Source organism: Pimephales promelas, chromosome 24 (assembly GCF_988280905.1).
Source record: "Pimephales promelas chromosome 24, fPimPro1.hap1.1, whole genome shotgun sequence".
NCBI lineage: Eukaryota > Metazoa > Chordata > Actinopteri > Cypriniformes > Leuciscidae > Pimephales > Pimephales promelas.
The window spans coordinates 7,587,804-7,606,784 of NC_142792.1; the positions used below are offsets into that span (position 1 = coordinate 7,587,804).

The 18,981-nt window shown below is 40.0% G+C and overlaps 2 protein-coding genes across 7 annotated transcripts in view; one reads left to right on the forward strand and one right to left on the reverse strand.

Moving 5' to 3' along the window:
* Nucleotides 1–16,524, reverse strand: part of net1 (neuroepithelial cell transforming 1) — a 56,955-nt gene extending 40,431 nt beyond the window's left edge. The window contains exons 1-3 of one of the 5 annotated variants that reach the window (XM_039668028.2): nucleotides 7,730–7,988; nucleotides 7,583–7,630; nucleotides 4,544–4,664 (exon numbers count right to left, since the gene is read on the reverse strand). Coding sequence is in view for 1 of the 5 variants with exons in the window: in XM_089126808.1 (XP_088982934.1) it covers nucleotides 15,981–16,067; nucleotides 16,465–16,509 (132 nt within the window). In the remaining 4 variants the exon portion in view is untranslated. Of the gene's footprint in view, nucleotides 1–4,543; nucleotides 4,665–7,582; nucleotides 7,660–7,729; nucleotides 7,989–15,980; nucleotides 16,134–16,464 lie in introns of those variants that run through there. The other 4 variants (XM_089126805.1, XM_089126808.1, XM_089126807.1 and 1 more) reach the window with 4 other exon arrangements.
* The window catches only part of LOC148965166 (uncharacterized), a 105,782-nt gene that overhangs the window by 76,291 nt on the left and 10,510 nt on the right, over nucleotides 1–18,981 (forward strand). The window contains exons 3-4 of one of the 2 annotated variants that reach the window (XM_089126809.1): nucleotides 10,081–10,379; nucleotides 10,460–11,360. In XM_089126809.1, the coding sequence (XP_088982935.1) occupies nucleotides 10,081–10,338 (258 nt within the window). In that variant the 3' untranslated portion in view covers nucleotides 10,339–10,379; nucleotides 10,460–11,360. Of the gene's footprint in view, nucleotides 1–10,080; nucleotides 10,380–10,459; nucleotides 11,361–18,981 lie in introns of those variants that run through there. The other variant, XM_089126810.1, reaches the window with a different exon arrangement.

The window sequence follows — 18,981 nt, forward strand, 5'->3', positions numbered from 1 at the left end:
AGACAAGCTGCATTGGTGGCTTCACAAGTGAATGCTAAGTTGGAATATATAGTGGTAAATGCTAATGAGTCTTCTAATGAGATTTTCATGGCATACGGAACCCCTAAGGGACATAATGATGGAAAATAATATGATTTATAAACTTTATTCCAATTCTTTTGCATTCTCTTGCAAAAGTTTTATCCCCCACACAACTTCGCTGGCAAAACTTTTGCAAGCAAATTCAAATTGTCTTAGAAAAAATGTGAAAATATATTTTCAGTGCTTTTGCCTTTACTAGCATAACTTTCACAACAATTTACACAATTTAATGATCATCATGTTTATATTTAATCTAAAACCGATTTCTGAGAAATGACACATTCCTGTCTGTGAGGGAATAGCTTCTTGGAAGTGTCATAGGCCCTAATATAACTGTACTGTGTGCATAATTGAATAAATATCATGAGTCTTAACTGACTCACGTCTAGCCGTCGGCTACGGCTCGCGTATCTCACTACTCCCCCAGCAATCCTTAGGGATCCCCCCCCCCCTCTCTATGGGTGTATAGTGCACATTTGTTCTTCATTTCACTGCACTTGCGCTTAAGCACACTTCCTCTGACTCACGCCGCAAACAGGCCTTAAATCAGATCATCTGTCAGAGGGTCCATCTCAGCGGCGATTAACAGCAAGGGGAAAAAAATAACTCCGCCGCAGTTGCCTGCATGTTATTCACACAGTTTTTGCTTTGATGACTTGTCAGCGGCACAGGGTCAGCCTTCCAGCAAACCACAGGAGCGAGTCATAAAGCAGAGATCTCTTAACAGAGGGCCCGAGGCCAAGACTGCTTCCCAAAACTGATGTGCTTCAAGGGAAAAAAACACTTTACAGTAAACGTGACTCTTGTTCCCAGAAACCTAGTGTGGGGCCCGTGTGACGTTACAGTCCAGCGCGCACAAAAGAAACGGTCCACTGGGAATAGCATTGTGTGAAATGTAATACACAATAATTAGCTTGACTGAGTTTAAGTACACAAACAAATCCGTGTCTGATTTTGTATTTAAGGGCTAATAATTCAATGGAATAAAAGGAACAAAAAAACCCCCCGAAAACATGGACTTGGACGAAAAGTGAATCGAACGAAGAATCCATTTATCTTTCCATTCACACTAGCCTTGAGGTTAGGTCCCATTTGGTCCATTTTATTATTCCCGAATTTCAGTTATAGTAACAAAAAGCAGAACTGGCTTCATTTATACAACTTATTTGAAGAGTTAAGTTTGTCCAGACAAACATACACTCACCTAAAGGATTATTGGGAACACCACCCTAATACTGTGTTTGAGCCCCTTTCACCTTCAGAACTCCCTTAATTCTACATGGCATTGATTCAACAAGGTGCTGAAAGCATCCTTTAAAAATGTTGGCCGTAGAAATGTTGCAGTTGATGGAGATTTGTGGGATTCACATCCAGGGCACGAAGCTCCCATTCCACCACATCCCAAAGATGCTCTATTGGGTTGAGATCTGGTGACTATGGGGGTCATTTTAGTACAGTGAACTCATTGTCATGTTCAAGAAACCAATTTGAAATGATTCAAGCTTTGTGACATGGTACATCATTCTGCTGGAAGTAGCCATCAGAGGATGGTACATGGTGGCTATAAAGGGATGGACATGGTCAGAAACAATGCTCAGGCAGGCCGTGGGATTTAAACAATGCCCAATTGGCACTAACGGCCTAAAATGTGCCAAGAAAACATCCCCCACGCCATTACACCACCACCACCAGCCTTCACAGTGGTAACAAGGCATGATGGATCATGTTCTCATTCTGTTTATGCCAAATTCTGACTCCACCATCTGAATGTCTCAACTGAATTTGAGACTCATCAAACCAGGCAACATTTTTCCCATCTTCAACTGTCCAATTTTGGTGAGCTCTAGCAAATTGCTCCTCAAATAGCCTCCATTTCATATTTGTAGTGGAGATGAGGGGTACCTGGTGGGGTCTTCTGCTGTTGTAGCCCAAATTGAACAGATGTTCCTAATAATCCTTTAGGTGAGTGTATAATGCTGGCTTGAGAAAGCCCAGTTTGAAAGATTTTGGGTGGATGGACAGACGGACAATCTATGTTTAAAATCCCACTGATAGAAACTTGTATTAAATTATATTTTATTTGTACATTCATAAGAAATTAACTTGTGAACCAGGGAAGAAGGACATGTCCTTTCTCCAAGTATACATTTCCTGTTAAATTTATTTAAATTGCAATTGTGGCCAATTAATACTGAGAACTGAATCCCCATAATACACCTTTTCAGTATTAAACTCTCTGATTGCTGAGTGCTTGAAACCCTAAAACGGCTCTCACGTGATTATGCTGCTGGGTATTTTTGTCAATTAGGTTACCACCTACCTCTTGTTACATTACAACCGCATGATAACATCCCATGCAAGGATGAAACTAAATCAGCCAAGGATACACTCTATCAGAGACATGCAATATAAATCAGAATGACCACCTACACTGTTATATCTCTCTGGATAATTGTAACCTGTCTTTTAACGATTAGACTGATGACTCCTCTGTGTTTTCCAATAGTCCTTCCCTTCATTCTCCAGTACAAGTGATATATTTCAGTTCCAAGTCCCACAATGACGTCTTGCTTCAATGACTTCACAGATCTGACATAAATCAATCCATCAATAACACCACAAAACAGTCAGTTTTTCAATCTGTCCCAGTGATTAATGAATATTAAGTGGTTGTTTAATGATTGTGAACAGTATGTGTCTAAGTAAAGGGTACTGATTGGTTGTGCTCTAGTTATACAATGAAAAAAAAAACATTTCATTAATTTAATACAATCCTGACAGTCTTAAGGTAGAAAAAGTGAGAGAGTACATATCTGTATATCAAGGAGGAAGCATTAATCTAGCTTTCATAAGAAAGTCTGGGCATCACGCCAGCCAGACTGCAGTATAATTCATTGTCCACTGGCACGTAATACGCATGCTAAATCAACGTTGCCTTAATGTTATGTTATGAGAGGCCGAAGTCCTTCATTGTGGACCTTATCTAATGAGACATGAAATATGAGTAAAACCATAACAAACACCGGCAAAATTTGGTATTATTTACAGACTGAATTTTGTTACACACAAACTAAAAAGAAAACTGCTTTGGCTGTCTCCAAGGATCAGTAGTGATTCTATTCCAAGCGCTAGAAAGAGTCTAAGAACAAGTGGTCAAAACCAAAGTTATTAGTTTTGTGGCATTGCACTCACCCATATTGAAATAGTAGTAGCCCCACCCATAATGAAATCTTATTGGTCCAAAATATTTCTCCACACAACTACAGTATGTATTAAACATCAAATTTAACATTGGCTGAGAACGTTTTGCCTGGGACGGTATTTTCACTTCAGGTGTGGACAATAAATAAATAACAATAAATAAAAAATATTATAATATGTAAAATATTTATTAAATTAGATCATGTGTAAAATCAGTTCCACCAAGACATACAATTTCAGGATTACCTGGCATACAACACCAAAGCCTTGAGGCATACCATACCAGAAACGCTTCATAAAACCACACGCATTCTCTCGTGTGTTTGCTCAGCCCCGCCATTGGCCACTAAAGCAGTGATGTAATCATGTCTTGTCACTTTCTCACAGCTCAAGTAGGAGAGGCCAATTAAGTTCCTCAACAAACATGTTTTCTCAAATCTTCCACGGGGGCATGATTTGTCTGCCCAGGAGCACATGGAAGAGAAGGCGTGACACACTGGCACGTACGTCAGAGATACTGCTAGTGCTACTACTTTTTTTTACTCCCAATTTTTCACCTTCATGTTAGGTCTGGTTTGCTGTTAAACTTCCACTGTTTCTGCTGTCACACACACAATAGCGTACAGCCAGAGCAGGTATTCTCTCTACGTCAATTCACTGAAGACGTGGCACTGCAGCGGAATGGCTCACAGCTGCCCAGATTGAGTTACCTTCCTTTTGACGTACTTTCAGCTCTCAGTTTCTGTCCGTGTGTTTCTCTCTCACATGCATACACACATTTTGTGTTATGTCCAACACACAATAGTTCCAGAAGCTACTCAGCTGCCTAGTAAAACAAATTCTTAGGGTATCACAGTCGTGTTCACAACCCAACTTGCAGAAAATGAAAGGCAGCGTCACAAGTATCCTTTGAGAATAAGGCAATCCCAGAATGCAATTCTGCATTCCATCCCCAAAAAATGGTGGGATAAGTAAAATACACTTAATTCAATATCAAAACAGTTCATTCTAACTTAAAACAAAAACAGTTTTTCTGTATTTTTATATGTCGTTAGCTTAGCAACATGTTAATTTCAAACTCTATTGGAAGGTTTTTATTCAATTAGGATACTCGTCTGTGTAAGTAGCTCGCAATGTTTTGGGACAGAGCTCGTGACATTTCTCCCACACTCACACAAACACCAATGTTGCTACATCCACAAATACACGTCATGGTTTATGACAGCAATACTGTACCTGTCATTTTAGGATTAAATCTTACCTTAACTTGGATGATATGTCCTCATTCACACCGGTGGCCTCTTTCACTGCATTTAACGACATGTAGGCATCCTTTTAAAGACCCATAAGGCACCTGCCCCGGGACCACCAATACAGTTGCACTGTTCAAGAGGGAAAGAGAAATAGCATGAAGATCAGCCTCTAAAACAGAGGGTGTGTCCCTGTAAGCCCACCCAATCGAACACAGATGCACACACACACAAATGAAAAAGGAAGCACACACCCTTGAGAAAGAAAATCTGAAACCCAGAGCCTATAAAGATAGAGAAACTCTAGCTCTCGTCCTCTTGCTGGCACTGGTGGTAGTTTCTTCAGAACAGAAACCCTCAAGGAAAATCCAAGAGTTCACAATGTCAACATTACTATGAGACATGCAGCTAAGGGTGTGTTAACACTTGGCATGTTTGGTTCGATTAAAATGAACCCTGGCGCGATAGCTCTGTTCATTTGAATAAGTGTCAACACTGCCTTCCGAACCCTGGTGCGCACCAAACAAAGCGAACCAAGACCGCTGAAACGATGGGTCTTGGTCCACTTCCAAAGAAACTCTGGTGCAGTTAGAATGAAATATAAACGCAACCAAGACTAAAGACAAGTAAACAAACCAAAAATGGAACATGAATTAAATTTAGAGACTTAGGTCCAGATTTACTAAACAGAGTAAATTAGCGTGAGTGCAATTCCAAAAAAAAAAAAACAGTGATGGGAGCGTAAAGTTGTACACTTGGTCTACTGACGACGCGCAAACAAAAGAACACAGACCCAGCCGGATCAGTTCCATAATGACCAACGCAATCTGCCAAGAGCAGTGAAAATTAGTGACATTAGTGTCTTTTATCATCTTATTTTTGGATAAACGGGCCATTTAAATCAGGTTTTTTCTCAGAGCTATTCTATCCGCATTCATTTTATAGCATTATAGAGTGTAATGTGTGGCAACAATTTCTTCATTTGCGTCTATTTTTTTAATCTCTCTAAGAAATTTAAAGGAGTAAAACAACTTTAAACAAAACAAACTTAAGTCCCCTGAGCTATAAAAGAGCAATCTCTGAACAATAAAATTGTTGACTGCAGTCATTCACAAATATTTCTCATCCACCCCTTTACTCATTCTCATTCAGCTTTGAATTCTAAGAAACATGGCAGAGTTTAAATGTCGACCCGGTCACACACTCCACCGACACTCAAACACTGAGTAACTGTAATAGTGGCACCCAAGCCTGTTACCGTGGAGACTGGGGAGGAGAGGTCTGCTTCACTCCTGAATCCTTTTTTGTTTCAACTGCGCACAAAACACATCCATCCAATTCTAACTGATTTCTAACTCATACATTTCGTAAAATGGAAAAACCACTGACCCGTGACGTTTTTTCATCCTGATCTTGCAACATTAAAACTATCATTGATTAAACTCGGGCCTGACCTAGAATATTTCAGGGGCTGTGACATCACCTGTCTGCGTCAGCACAAGTCTCATTAGAGCCTGCTGTGATTAAGGCGCCTAGTAGCGCTGAAATATGAGTTAACATGGCACTAATTAGTGTGAACTTTTCAAATACTCCTATCATGAATCAGCAAAGCGGACAGAATAAGGCCTTAAAAGAATGCAAACGCAGACAAAGCTTCAGTAGGAAAATATGCAAACACCCGATATACACTGCAAATGAACAGCATTGTACTGTGACGTATGTTTAGCTGTGGAGCAACCTAGTCTGTACACAGAAATAAAAAACCCTACCAGTCAAATGTTGAACACCATCTTCTCATAATCTTAAAGGGACAGTTCACCCAAAAATGAAAGTTCTGTCATTTACTGTAAAACACTGTAGGACTTTTTCTTTTCTAATGTGGAACACGAAAGAAAATATTCTGAATAAGTCTTACTATAGACACTATAGACTTCCACTGTATGGTCATTCTTCAAAATATCTTCTTTTGTGTTCCACAGATGACAAAGTCATGCACATTTAGAACGACATGAGGTTGAGTAAATAATGACAAGATACACATTTTTGGGGAGGATTATCACTTTAAAACGCCAGCTATCACCCTGTCAAGACTGGTTGCCCACTGAAGCCAAGCAGGATTGAACCTGGTCAGTACCTGGATGGGAGACCTCCTGGTAAAACTAGGTTTTAAGAGGTGCTAGTGAGGCCAGCAGGTGGACGCTCACCCTGTGGTCTGTGTGGGTCCTAAAGCCCACCGTCCTGATGAGACGTTGAGGTCTTGACTCTCTGTGGTCTCATTAAAAATCCCATCCCCCATCCGGTGTCCTGGAAGTTTAAAGTAGTTGAATATAAGATGGTTTTGACTTGGCTAGCATTTTTGGTCACTACATAATTCCACTTTAGTTATGAGGACGCAAAAAAACGTCCACACGAAAGAATGAGCAGGTGTGTTCAAACTATTGACTGGTAGTGTCTACGTGGGTGGTGATAAAGAGGGTAATAAAGCTGATAAAGGTTTTCAGGTGAGCAGGTGGACGTAATAGGTCAAGGTGCGTCCTGGCCACACCTACAGCTGCATTCACTAACAGCCATTCCACCAGCCGAAGCGTGGACAGATTCCACAAGATGAACCAATACAATGAATATTAGGCATTTATGTCCATGACAAAATCGAGAAAAGTAAATCGACAAAAACCTGATAGTGATTCAGAAGTCTTTTTCAAGCAGGAAATTGTATTTAAATACCGTACATTGTTTGAAACTGTACTATGAGGATGTACATTCACATTTCTTAAAATAGACTCTGGGGTTCAAAATTAGCTGAATTCACCAAATAACATTACAAATGAAAATTTGTTTTTATTCTGAAGATGAATAATACGAATAAGACGTACAGTTCTTGTGTTTCAGTTTCTGTTCCTGTAGTGCGACTGATGAAAGCAATGCTAAAACCATGATCCACTGGGAATTCTCATTCTGATAAACAAACCACTGTGAAACACTAAGCATCCAAAATGAAACTGGTTAAAAATGTTCTGTTTATAGAAGTTAAAGGCTAGCAAACTACTTACTCGAATGCCAGTACACCTGTAGCCTTCTGGTCCAAGACACACGCTGCACTGACACCAGCCAGGGAGACACAAGCAAACTAAACATATCTCAGTAAAAGCTTTAACATCACAGATTAATGATTTACAGATTTTGAAAGTAACACTCACTGTCATGCAGAAATCTCCTGACTGCGTTCGCCATCCCACAACTCCTGAGAGAGAATCCAATAAGTTACTGTGAAGGAACCTTGCTGCTCTACTTTCAACAGAGTGATCTCAAGCAGCCTCTCCTGTTACTTTCCCTCACTGCGTCTGTGTGTGTGCGTGTTTTGCACAGTCATATACAACACATCCAGTCAAGCGATTGCTGCCAAGTGAGTCCGCAGGCAAGCCAATCTCACTTTCTCTATCCCCTCCTCCCTCCTCTTTCTCTCACAGCCTCTCTTTCAGTAAATGCTTCATGTGTCATCTATCAGGCACTAAATCATTCGTAGCTGCAATACTACTGCGGCCACTGAGGTGTGCTGTTTCATAAGGTTCCTACTAGAACAAGTCGGCTCTGGTGCGGTGGTTACGCAGGAACGTTGTTTCGAGGTTGAGGACGCGTCAATTTGAGGTTGCAGAGAGAAAAAGGAGGGCTGGTGGAAATGGATGAGCTCAATCAGAAACAACTTGTCACCGCAACAGATGTTTTGAAGAAAAATGTATCCCTTTCACAATGTTTGCAGCTTGTAATCATCCGGAAAGCTTGAGGGAATATTTTGCCCAAACTAGTTGTAGAATAAACACTACTGCTCAGTTCAGATCAAATAGTTACCAATTGCGTACTTCAAAATTCACTTACAATTAAAGCACAACCATGCAACCTAACCTAGATCCTAGATTTGTCCACCCTGAAAGTGAAAATCACATGACACTGCACGATCACAGCCAATCAGGGGTGCGTTTCCCGAAAGCATCGTTAGCCAACTACGGTCGCAAGTTCTGTCGTTATAAGCTTAGTTCAACGAGTCGGTGTTTCCCGAAACCATCGCTCCAACGAACATTCGCAAACAGCATCTCGACAACATCTCGACCTGTGGTTAGAAGCATCGTTTCTATATTGCATGACATTTGGACGTAATAAATTCTAATCTTGAGCAAAACAGGCAAGCTGATATTCAGTACAACCTGTGCCTTTTATTTAGAATACATACTATTGTAATTTACGTCTTCTAGTTTTTCAGAAGATTTAAATACCGATTTTGAAGAGTGCGCATGTGCGAACGTGCTGTACAATGTAAGAACGAGCCAAATATTGAGTCTGGTAATAAAGCAAAATAATGGAAAACAAATAGAAATAGTCCGCAGATGACATTTCTGTAATCTATATATATAAAAAATCTAGCGTTAATTGGATCTCAAACAGTTTCATTACTCCACCACGTGTGAAACCAACGTGGTTGAACGATAGTTTGCGACAATGGGTTTCGGGGAAACAGTCATGACCAGCTAGTTTATTTCTTCAACGATGCATCGTACAATCAAGGGGGCAATCCATCGACCAGAAGTTGAAGCCGGCTGGATGCCGCCATCTTGTAGTAGAACTTCACTTGAGTTAGCATTTCCATTGACTCCCATTCATTTTTGCATCACTTTGACAGCGAATAACTTTACATCTGAGGCGTTTGAAGACTCCATTTGTCCATTATTTATTTCTAAAGAAACACGACAATGTGTAAAAATGCTCCAATACCTTGTAGCTTATGTTTTGGCCCCGTAGAAGCAGTTTTTTTTGTAAAAGTAGGCTAACATTTGCGTCATAACCACGCGACTCTCTGTCGCACAGTAGAGAGATTACCGTATGGACAGGAGGAGAAGCTCGCGGGCAATCGGGGAAACGTGGAGGCAAAATGACAAATAAATTAATCAGAATACCTAGCAAAAGTTTCTCCTACTCCTAGCTCATGGACAGCTCCTACTCACACTCTCCGCCACTGTGAGTTTCGTAAGGGAATGATTTAGATTTCTCATGCCACAGCCACTAGAAGACAGACAGGTTGCTCACGGCACATCTACGTCATCAAGCTCTGTTTGAGTCGGTTACGCGTCAGGAACGGAAGTGCTAAAAAAAATCGCTAAAAATGGGCTTCACTTGTCTCAATTGAGATCCAATGAGATGGCTCTGTCCACTTCTTATACTGTCTATGCGTACAATGATAGTGAAGCAGCGAGCTACATCGTTGTACGGGAAATGCACCCCAGAACATTGTTTGACAAATTTTGGACCAATGACATTTTAGAGTGGGTGGGGCTCATTTAGAGTTTTGTTGCGTAACTCATTTAGAGTTAGTGTATCATTTATTCAGACCACATGAATGCAGAGGAACTGTAAAAACGCAACTTAAAACATTCTTAACTAAAAATGAAAGTCAGATTATCAAACACAAATGTCCCCTGAGAGCGAAAATGAAAGTTTATTAACTGTGGGGCAGGCAGTCAATCCTGCTCTCTTTCTTTCTGACTCTTTTGTTATTCAGGGGGAATTCCACAAGTGCACTTGCTCATCGCCACCACAGAACGGATCCAGTAACAGGAGAGCGGTCACTGTTGCAGGTGTCTCTTCCACTCAGGGCATAGGAATCCGGTGGCAGACCTCACACAAGAGCAGACGGAGTCAACAGTGGCGCCGCACTGCGACGAGATCACAGGCTTGGTCGCTCGACTCATGCTACGGTCATTTCCCTCAACTCACAGGAATGCGAGTGATGTCCACTCCTCTACTCTTTCTTCGCTGACCCTTCACCCAGTTCAGCATCCTATCCTCCTCCACAAATGAGTGAGTCACTTAATCCTTCACTTTCACTCACCCTAATTTGTCAATCTCTACCCACTACCCTCTAGCAACTCTCTCTGTAGGAATCTGCTTAAATTGGCCACTTCCACCATGTCCTCCTGCTGCTTAGCGAACCCTCATCCTTTAACACTCTGTTATCCCAGACCCTCCAACATCACAACAAGACCTCCCACAGGAATACACCATCGGTCATCGGACATAAATGGACATTTCCTCCATATGCCCTGTTTACACTGAAAATATGATTACAAATTAGGTTATTTTGCATTTAAAAAATGTCATTTTATTTCGACAAGGAATTAGCTGCTGCTAAAGTAATGTAATGCAAGGGAAAGAGTTAGTATTTAAATTGCATTGCCAAAATCTTATTGGAAACCAATTATTTCTGGTGTCTTTGTCGTGACAGATGGCTATCAGTGTGCTAACGCCTCATCAGAGTTCCGTTCCCCTGAAATCAATTGTGATTGGTGGAGGGGGTTATGTGTTATAGTTTGAATTTTTATCTTGGCATCAGCAACCACAAGCACACAAGAAGTTTTGAGATCAGTGCAGCTCTCCTTTTTACACACTTCAGCCATCAACTGCTGCTACTCGAAAGTAAAGGTGTGGTATTGGATACGGCCAGAATGCCCGTGCTTCAAAACGTGTACCATCACGCACACACTCGCCTACACATCCACAAACACACACATTCCTGACGTTCCCCAGGCCAGGTATACAAAGGAGCCATTACACACACACACATGTAATAGGTGGCATTTATCATCCCTGTTGGCAGAGGAACTGTCCGGATCACCCATGCCGGCAAACTACATAGTGACGCCTAATTACCCATGACACATCGCTCAAGTTTACCAAGACTAGTAATCACTACAGTCAGTGCAATGTCCTTGAAACTGGCCAAACATGCTTTCCCTATCTAACTAACCTTGACCAGACATATACAATTTTGATGCACACACATGAATCTCCCAAAAAAAAATCCTTCTTCACAGTGAAAGAACTCTCTCATTTGAAAAGTCAATAATTATATATTATCCTGTGTGAAAGATCAAGAACATCTTTTGTCTAGCACATTATGTAACTTTATCAGATAACAGACCTTCTAGTTCTTCATTTGTTGAATAATTGAGGCCACTAGATGATTAATCATCTGTAACCATAGAGACTGAAGACATTCAATTATACATAATTTAAAATGACACAAGTATGAGATACATTTCTGATTCATAATTCCTAATATTTAGGCAACAATGGAGCAGTCAAACGCCTGTCCTTTTCGATATTCGCATTTTTAAATAGTAGTAGCCTTTGTCCTTATGGAAAACTTGGTGAAGGTGGTTTCTAGGGTGTTCTAAGTGGTTGATATGATTGATTACTTGCCCAAGTCTATAGTGTCCAATAATATTCTGGTCCATCCTTAAAGATAAATCTAAGGTATTTTTTTTCCGCTTGTTTTAATTGTATGTCATCCTGAAATTGTTAGGTACTGTAGCACACACAGATTAATACTTGGGGTTTTCAAACCTTTAAGCCTAAGTGAGAAAAATAGCAATAGCTATGCTTGTCTTAGCAAGCACCACTGCAATTACGTTTTGTGAAAGAGCATACAAACACATAAATATAACCCCCTATTTCAGGGTTACAAGAAAGCCGTCACTGTCTAAGGTGTGTAATTTTAACCCTCCACTGACGTTTATAAGCATCCATGCTGTATAATCAGAGAGGATATTAAAATGTCAGTCATACTTTCATTACAAACAGCTCACAGTTCCTCTAGGATCAATACAAGTGAAATGAAAAACAGAGATATTTGTGCACTTGACATAATCTGAAGTGCTGTCCTCCTATGAGATCAAGTCTTTCCATAACGAGCCCCTTAAAAGTGATGAGTCAGTCTCTCATCACCACGGTGATCTGTCACCATTTAAAAGCGTTCCCACAGCACACATCTTTCCCTCCACATCATCATCTTTCAGTACTACTTGCTCAAAGTCACCACTGGGGCTTTCAGTTAAGACATTGATGACGCTCAGTACCAGACTAGAGGATATAACTAAATATGGATCGACTGAAGTGAACAGTATTCATTGGTGTAAATGTGAGATTCCAAGAGACTCATAAAAACAGCACAATATTGAGTTAAATGCATTAGGTGAAATTAAAGAGATTTAGACCGGATCGATCCATTTTCTAACATGGTAACACTTTAGCATAGGGTCTGTTGTGTAACATCCATAAGAATACAATTACCCTGTCTCATTGTTTGATGTATTTAACTAATATATTATAATGCCTTGTTTAGTTTTTTTCATAAAAGCCATATATGGGCAATTATGTAACTGCGTTAGTTCACAGCGCATTAATTAACATTAATTTTATTATTGTATGAATAAATGAATTATTGATGAAACTTAAACTAATAAATGATTAACTTTGTTCATGCTCAGGTTAACAAACCAAGCCTTATTGTAAAAGTTTACCTCAAACACTTTATATAAAATAGCACTAGCTTGAAAGCTGTTAATACGGCTGAAGCCTATGTTCCTACATGCCACCGTAGGCGGTAGATGACTTTCACGGAATGGTTGGTTTCTTGAAACCTATTCAGTGAGCTGAACACAGACGATTCTCTTGGACTGTGGGAGCTCTGAAAGCTCAGAGGAATTCAAGAGATGTACCATGCAACATGATTTCTGAAGAGCTAATATTCCTGATAAGCCATTAAAAGCCAGCAAGGCCAAACACACATTAAGAGACTAAAGACATGCACTTTGATTTTGCTGACGGACAGCCCAAGAGCTGAACGGTCCAGCCCGGGCCCAATGATGGCAAAACAAAATTTTTGGCGCACCGAGCAATTACCACACCAGCCACTGGAAAACGCCCATCCTGTTTCTGTGTGTGTGCATGTATGCTGACAAGATGCCAGTTAGCACCAAACCAACCTATTCTCACCAGCCTAGTGTGTCTGCCAAAAGTAGCCTCTCCCCAGGGTGTGCTGTGTCCGCTGTGACACTAATGACGCCTGGTCTTTGCCTGGTCTTTGCTGTTCTCTTAATAGGCTCATTAAAAGGCCTGCACTGCTGAGCGGTCCCCCAGCTCTGGCTAATGACACTGCGGCAGTGGATCTCACACATGATGCACACCTTCATGTTTTCATCATAATAGAGTGTGTTCTCATTCTCTTTGCCTTTTAGGCTCAGACAGTGTCTGAACTTTCAGTTCTGGACATTGCAAATGCTAACAGGATTAATATGTCGGGTTAGAGTGGCCCGTGGGTCCTGAATCAATGATAACTGCACAGGGTTAAGTGACTCTTTTTAGGAAACGAGGTTGACTTGAGTCTTGACACTACCATCTTGTGGTCATTACAAAAACTGCCTGACAGATAAAAAGAAATTGGGCTTGGTTTCACAGACGGTGCTTAGATTAAGCCCGGATAAGGCCTAAGTTAAATAAGGACATTTAATTAGCTTTCCTAGTGCCTTAGAAAAAAACAACAACATTACTGATGTGCACCTTGAGACAAAACAATGGCACTGACATATTTGAAGATATATCAATGCAAGTTGCTTTCAGTTACGAAAGCTTTTAGTCTGGGACAATACTATAAGTTTAACTGACTATGATGATTGACACTGTAGATTAAGGAAAAGTTGTGCTGGTCAGCCTAGGAAACAGTCCACGTCCGGGTAATGGGTGTCATAAAGTAAAAACAGAATGAATCAGTCACAAAGTAATAGAGTGAAACAGGAAATTGATTCAGCTTTTGTTTAAACAGAGAAATAGTTTTGTCCACTTTTTTCAGGGGATCATAGTGACATTTTCTGGACACACGTGATTCTTGTTTATCATTGCGGTGCCTCTTGGCACACAGAGAGCTGAACATTGTGTTCTTGAGTGTCTTTTTACAACAACCATCGGCCGGCCAAAGAATGTTCTTTTTTGGCGTCACCTTCGCCGCTGCCTCAATAGGACTCCAGGTTTCTCTGCTGCTCCTCACTTTCTTGTCTTTTATCCTTGTGTTTTTCCCTATTTCTATTATTTTCTGCTTCCTTCCCTTATAAACACATCAAAACTAGCTTTTTACATGTTCTTGCAGGGACTGTTCCCTCAAAACGTTGAAAATGAAGTCATAAATGATGACAGAATTTACATTTTTTGGGTGAACCGTCCCTTTAAGAAGTGTTGTAGTTTGTCAAAGACTGTGTAAAGTTGTTTTAGGTGATTTCTGAAGTGTTGCTAAGGTGTTATGAGTGGTTGTTAGGGCAACTGCTAAGGCAAAAGGCATGTTTTAGTTCCTTTTCTATATACATAGACATATATTGTTGTGATACTTAGAAAAGTAACTGCACATAACAAACTCTGCGTACTGTATGATGTCTGACTTGTGGAATCACTCACGTCTGTAACACAACTGTGCGCAATCTTTATATCCATATTCACTCTCCACTTTTGTCTTCACCTTGTTTGCAGACATGTTTCTGAACTATTTCTGTACACCTCCTCTTTGCAACTGCTTTGCAGGAGTGTTCATTTAACTTTCAAAACTCAATTCAAAACCTTCAGTCGAGTGTTAAAAACATCACTCTCTGGCTAAATGTGTCACAAACTTTGATCTGGCTTTGTGCACGGGACTTTCAGATGTCAAAATGAAAAAAAGATTCAAAAGAGTTTCTTTCACACAACTGTAATGAGGCCTCGGTCCCCCGGAAACCCCAGACAGCACATTGCTTTCCTAAGAAAGCGGCAAAATCCCCGCAGGAGGTCTGGCATTCGGCCAGGGACGCACCATCCAACCAACACACAAAATATGTTTGATGGACACGTCATTCAGCCAATCACTTCGCTCAGTCATACTGGGACCGACATAGATTTCAGTAGTGTTGTCACAGCCCTTCCTCTGCCGCTCTGCGTGTTATCCTAACCACACACACACACACACACACACACACGTTGTGGTGAACTTATTTACTCCACTACAAACTTTTTTAGTGCTCTTTCATAGTTTAAGAGACTATTCAATTATGCTAAAATAGGTTCTTTATGGTTTAAAAAAAGTTTTTTACACTAAGAAAAAAAAACATAAAAAATGTTCACTGAAAGTTCTTTAGGGAAACCAAAATGGTTCTTCTATGACACTACTGCGAAAACCCCCTTTTAAAACCGTTATTTTTAAGATTGCAGGAGAAACTACTGAGATATTAAAGAGCTCTCATAAATATGAAATATTAAATCCAAGCTGTTGGAGTAGTCATTTTGTAGAAAAAGGTGAACATGACAAGTTTGACATGACATAACTAGGAATACAAAGGCCATGTTGTCTTTGGCAAAAAGTCCCTTGACTTCTGTGTTTGTGAGAGTACAGTTAAATCCCATTTTACATAATACGAAAATATTAGCAAGACTAAACATCTGTCTCAAGCCTCTTTTTATTTTTATTTTGTGCCAAAATCACTAGAATCAATCTATTTTAAGTCTAAGTACCACAATTCAGTTATGTCAAAGGATAAATTTCCTAAAAGAAGTCAGGAGGGTGAGCCCATGTGAGTGCAAATGTTCCAGAAAAATACCACCTACCTCACCTCTGGCTCTCTCTCTCTCCTCTATGTCTGCCACTCTCTTACTTTCTCCCTCTATGCATCCAGCCACATTGACGATCAGGTGCTAGAGAGAGAGGAAAAAAAAGAACAGACAAGTGTTCACTGCCATTTCCCTTCTTCAAATGAGCCCTCACATCACTCTCTCTCTCTATTCCACCCAATAATGAAACTGACACACACACACACACACACGCACACACACACACACACACACACACACACATTGCCACAGGTACAGCAGCAACCTCTCATGTGGTCTCCAAAGTTCAGTGTCTTAGTGCTCCTTTGAATACCTATTTTTATGACCATGTTGCCCAATGATTCATGCTGGTTGCACAACCAGGCAAAGCGCACAGCATTACACATCTGGACATATACACAAATACACAAACAATGATAGTGACTCCCACAGAGAAAAGTAGAGATGGAGCCAGTAGTAAACAGCTCAGGCTGAAGTTTACCTGCCGAACTGAAAGCAGGAGCAATCGACTTGGTCTAGTCTGCATGTGTGCGTGCCCGTGAGAGAATCGTGTGATGCATGAAAGTTTTAGGGAGTAATTTGATTCTCATTCATATTGGCCAATTTGAGTTGAGCTGATGCAATTCAATGTCATGTTTAAACACAACAACAACAACCACCACAACCGCAGAGAGAAAACAAGTTTTGAGAAGGGTAGGACACTGAATTGTGCTGTGAAAGGTTTTAGGAAGTTTTGATGCCCAGATTCAGCATTATTAACTGTTTCCGGATAGAATAACAAGTATACTTTTCTCCAAAGTGTTAACCGGGTTTAATAAGCTCTATTGACAGCATCACACAGAAAATTAAAAAAAAATAATAAAAAAATGATTTGATATCTTTCAGATATTTGCATATTTGCCATCATTTTTGATCAATTTAATGGATACTAAATTTCTTTCTAAAAAAAAATCTTGCCATACAGTATAATACGATAAATATATGATGTTATTCATTTTTCTTTTTCTCATCTTTATCTCTTCATATCTCTCTCCCACTGTCTTTATATGCAACACTTCTCTAATGTTCAAAGAAACACATATTTTGTACATCCCACTGGGCATAAATAAACACACCATGTACAAAAACTACACTCACAGCTTTACCAGCAACACACTTCTAAACATGAGCGACCACTTGTTGCATTACAGTACATTTGACTGAGATATGACTGGCTTTGTAAAAAATTAAACCCTGAACACTCATCTCTCACAGCTTACAAAGTTCACACACATTAATTAACCATAAACAAGCTAAACTGGGTTCTATATGAATAAGGGGGACATATTCACAGTCATAATCTGTTAGGTCTGTTTTTGTCTATGTGTGTCAATTTATTCAGTCTTCCTAACTTTAATGAAAATATGTGAGCCTATAAAACCCCCACCTAGGGTTAGTGTGCCCGGGGTGGTTTCTAGGGTGTTGCTATGTGGTATTGCTAATGTGTTTTTGTGGCATTGCTTTGCGGTTACTAGGACATAGCAAGGTGGTTCTTGGTTGCGTATGTCCTTGAACAAAAAAAATCCCACCTAAAAGATATGTTATTGTGGTCTCAAGATATGACTTGTGTCCCTCTTTCAAATTAAGTCTATGGGTTTTTTTATGTTTCGCATATTTTTTCAGTTTTTATATTTATATTTCGGAATTAAACACAGATCTGATTGCTTGATCTGATGTAATCGCAAACATTCCTCAAACCACATGATTTGAGGCAACATTCATGACTGTAGGATTTATCGTAAACTTTAAATATGAACCTTAGTAAGCGTTAATACATCTTGTTAAACTCTTTCAAATGGCAAAAACTGGTCAGCAGTCACATACCGCGAAGTAAAGGACAATTTTTTTTTTTTTATGTAACCAGAAAAACGTCACCTAAAGCCACATTGTTGTGACAGTTGATGTCTTGGTTTGAATCTGATGACTGGACCAGTTTCTGATTGAGTCTCTCCACAAAGTGCAGTTAACGGCAGAATGGATTTTGAAATGAGAGCAGGGTTTGTCTCTAAAAATCATCCGCACTTGACCTTTTATGGTGCATTATTTCTGACTTTGGCAACACACACACACACACACACACACACACACACACATATATATATATATATATACAGATAGACATAGAGAGAGAGAGAGAGAGAGAGAGAGAGAGAGAGAGAGAGAGAGAGAGAGAGAGAGAGAGAGAGAGAGAGAGAGAGAGAGAGAGAGAGAGAGAGAGAGAGAGAGAGATCTTTATTTGTTCACTTCATCTCCATGATGACCCATTCCCTCAGTGTTTATCTTTATGGAGAGAAAAAAACAGAAAAATTGAGGAAGATTGAAAAGCGGTGAATATTTAGATCATGCAAACGAGCACAGACCTCATCAAACTCCGGAAACAGTTACGGCTTCTAAAATAAAAAAGGCCCCTAAACTGAAAACTGTAGCATGGTCCAGAAGTGTGTCTGCTATCATCCATGAAAAAATAATAATAATAATAATAATAATGTGCTCTGCTGTACAGTGTTTAGCGGCTGGGTTAATGATTTATAATCGAATCTAGCTTTGGGAAATCCCCCAGCCATTTAATTAAACCATCAAGCCATTTTTATTCCAAGAAAGGACAGTGACTCTTAGTTCAATAATAACATAAAGATAAAGAGAGAATGAGAGAAAGCAGAAGGTTAGATACTCTATATAGAAAATGAGCGTTGACCGGCTGTGAGTCACATTACACGGTCACGTCCCTCATCCGCTGTCACGACTCATTTTATACGCAGCTAATGTACAGCAGCGTATGGAGGATTCTGGAGAAACAGAGACGCATCGCTGCATTTTCAGAAGCCAGAGGCCATTGTAATGAAAAACAGCTGAGCAAATTATGTGATCCATTGCAAAACCAGCTAACGGATGTGCCAATGGTGATTTTTTTGCATTATACGTGAAACGAGACACGTTTGATCTCTGTGGGAAAGTCAGA